This window comes from Sinocyclocheilus anshuiensis, unplaced genomic scaffold (genome assembly GCF_001515605.1).
Source record: "Sinocyclocheilus anshuiensis isolate Anshui unplaced genomic scaffold, SAMN03320099.WGS_v1.1 scaffold363, whole genome shotgun sequence".
In the NCBI taxonomy this organism is placed as follows: Eukaryota; Metazoa; Chordata; class Actinopteri; order Cypriniformes; family Cyprinidae; genus Sinocyclocheilus; species Sinocyclocheilus anshuiensis.
Genome location: NW_015552568.1, coordinates 899,638 through 901,402, shown reverse-complemented (window position 1 = coordinate 901,402; position 1,765 = coordinate 899,638). Strand labels below are relative to the sequence as shown.

Below are 1,765 nucleotides of genomic sequence, written 5' to 3'. Positions count from 1 at the left end.
GACTTCAAACCATTTTTAGCTGGTGAAAATACTAGTGTTCTAATCATTTTAGCCACCACTGTAGTAATGAACTGTCTTTTGTTCATTAGATCAGAGAAACCAACACAGAAATCAACCATCTGATTGAGAAGAGGATGATGCGTAATGACCCAATGGATGATAAACTTTCTTTGTTCAGACAGCAGGTAAGGTGTCATCTCTGTTTTTTTCTCTCATCACTTGCTTGACTTTGCTTGAACAGGTGTTGTTCTTTTTTATCTGAGAGTTCAGGTTTATTTTGGGCAGGGGGATTTCTGCCCAAACTTTGTTTTGCGGGCAATCTTTATTCATGCAGGGTAGAGTACTGTGTGATTTAGTATTTGCCCCTTAAGCCCTTTGAAGCCCAGCGTGCCCAGAATGGAGAAACAGAGTATAGATGACCATGTGGCGTTCGTACCCGTGTGGAGAAATTATGCACTTGTCCTGCATATCTTTTGAACTTGAAAGAATGTTTGATGTTCTCTGATTTGCTAATACAACAATATGCATTTGTTTCATATGTAGTTGCCAGATGTCCATTATCATAGCCTATTAAACGGCTCTCTTGATTCTGATTGGTCAGCGGCAGCATTCTGATGTCAAATATTTTTGTATAACAACAAGACTGTATAATTAACCTTTGTCCCAGGCAACTGATCTTCCTACTACAGACAGTGGTTTCCAAAGGTATATGGGGCCATTGACAGTTTTTGCATTTAAAAATGTGAAATGTTGGGCAGTGGAATGGAAAAAAAGGTCTAGATATGCGTTTTTTAAAAGGCAAACTTCTTTTTACAGTCCTCTGTTTTCGAATGCCTTGTCAAACAAGCCGTCTAGCACATGTTTACATAGAAAATGTAAAAGCAGTGCAGTAGAACACAAAAATGCATTCTAAAACCATCACGAGTGAGAATTCTTCTGTTTTGCAAAATTTCTTTTTTTCATGACAAATTGCATTTGTTTATCAGCATGGCAATTTGGGTGAAAAGTTTCATTTAAAAATACACATGAATTTCAGAATGTCTTAGTGTTGAGTTTGTCCCACTTTTGCTTGAATGTGCTCTAGCATGATTTTATATTTTCCAGAGAGCATCTTGTGCGCATCTTCAATAAAAGAAAGTGAAGAATCGTACTTACAAATTTTTTTTTTTAAATTCATAGTTTCATTTTTATTAATATTTAAACAAAAACAAAAAAATATAAAAAACTAAACTTAAATTAAAATGAAAACTTTCTATTTATATCTTTGTTAAAATTTGAATTAAGAAAATGTGGGAGTTAATAAACCAGCAAAAAGTTATTAAAAATAAATACATTTGTGTAAAAAGTACATTTGTGTGTTTAGGCTGCTATTATAGTCCGTAAGAAGGAAACCAAGGTGGAGGAGTTGCAGGAAGCCCGTGAGGAGTTGGCAGCTGTGGAGAGAGAACTGAACATGAAGAGCAGTCAGGCACGAGAGCGGGGTGGAGCAGAGCTGATCCGTGGAGATGAGGTACTGAAAACACACAGTCACCATCCACAACACATAGAAACACAGCTGTTCATCCTGTTCTGTTTAGAAATATTACAACATTTGTTGTGTTAAAGCTACTATAATAACCAGTTAGATCACTTTACTTTTTGCAATGTACCTAAATTATCAGAATTTGCTTGTTTCGTGTATCATAGAAAACCAGATATGCAAGGCATAAAAACATACAGTATGTTCAATTCAATTCAAGTTTATTTGTATAGCGCTTTTCACGAT

The 1,765-nt window shown here is 35.5% G+C and overlaps 1 protein-coding gene across 1 annotated transcript in view; it reads left to right on the top strand.

Annotated features, from left to right (window-relative positions):
• Positions 1-1,765, top strand: part of LOC107665012 (intraflagellar transport 81 homolog) — an 18,280-nt gene that overhangs the window by 4,788 nt on the left and 11,727 nt on the right. The window contains exons 9-10 of the mRNA XM_016455737.1: positions 90-185; positions 1,364-1,510. Coding sequence (XP_016311223.1) covers positions 90-185; positions 1,364-1,510 — 243 coding nt within the window. The remainder of the gene's footprint in view (positions 1-89; positions 186-1,363; positions 1,511-1,765) is intronic.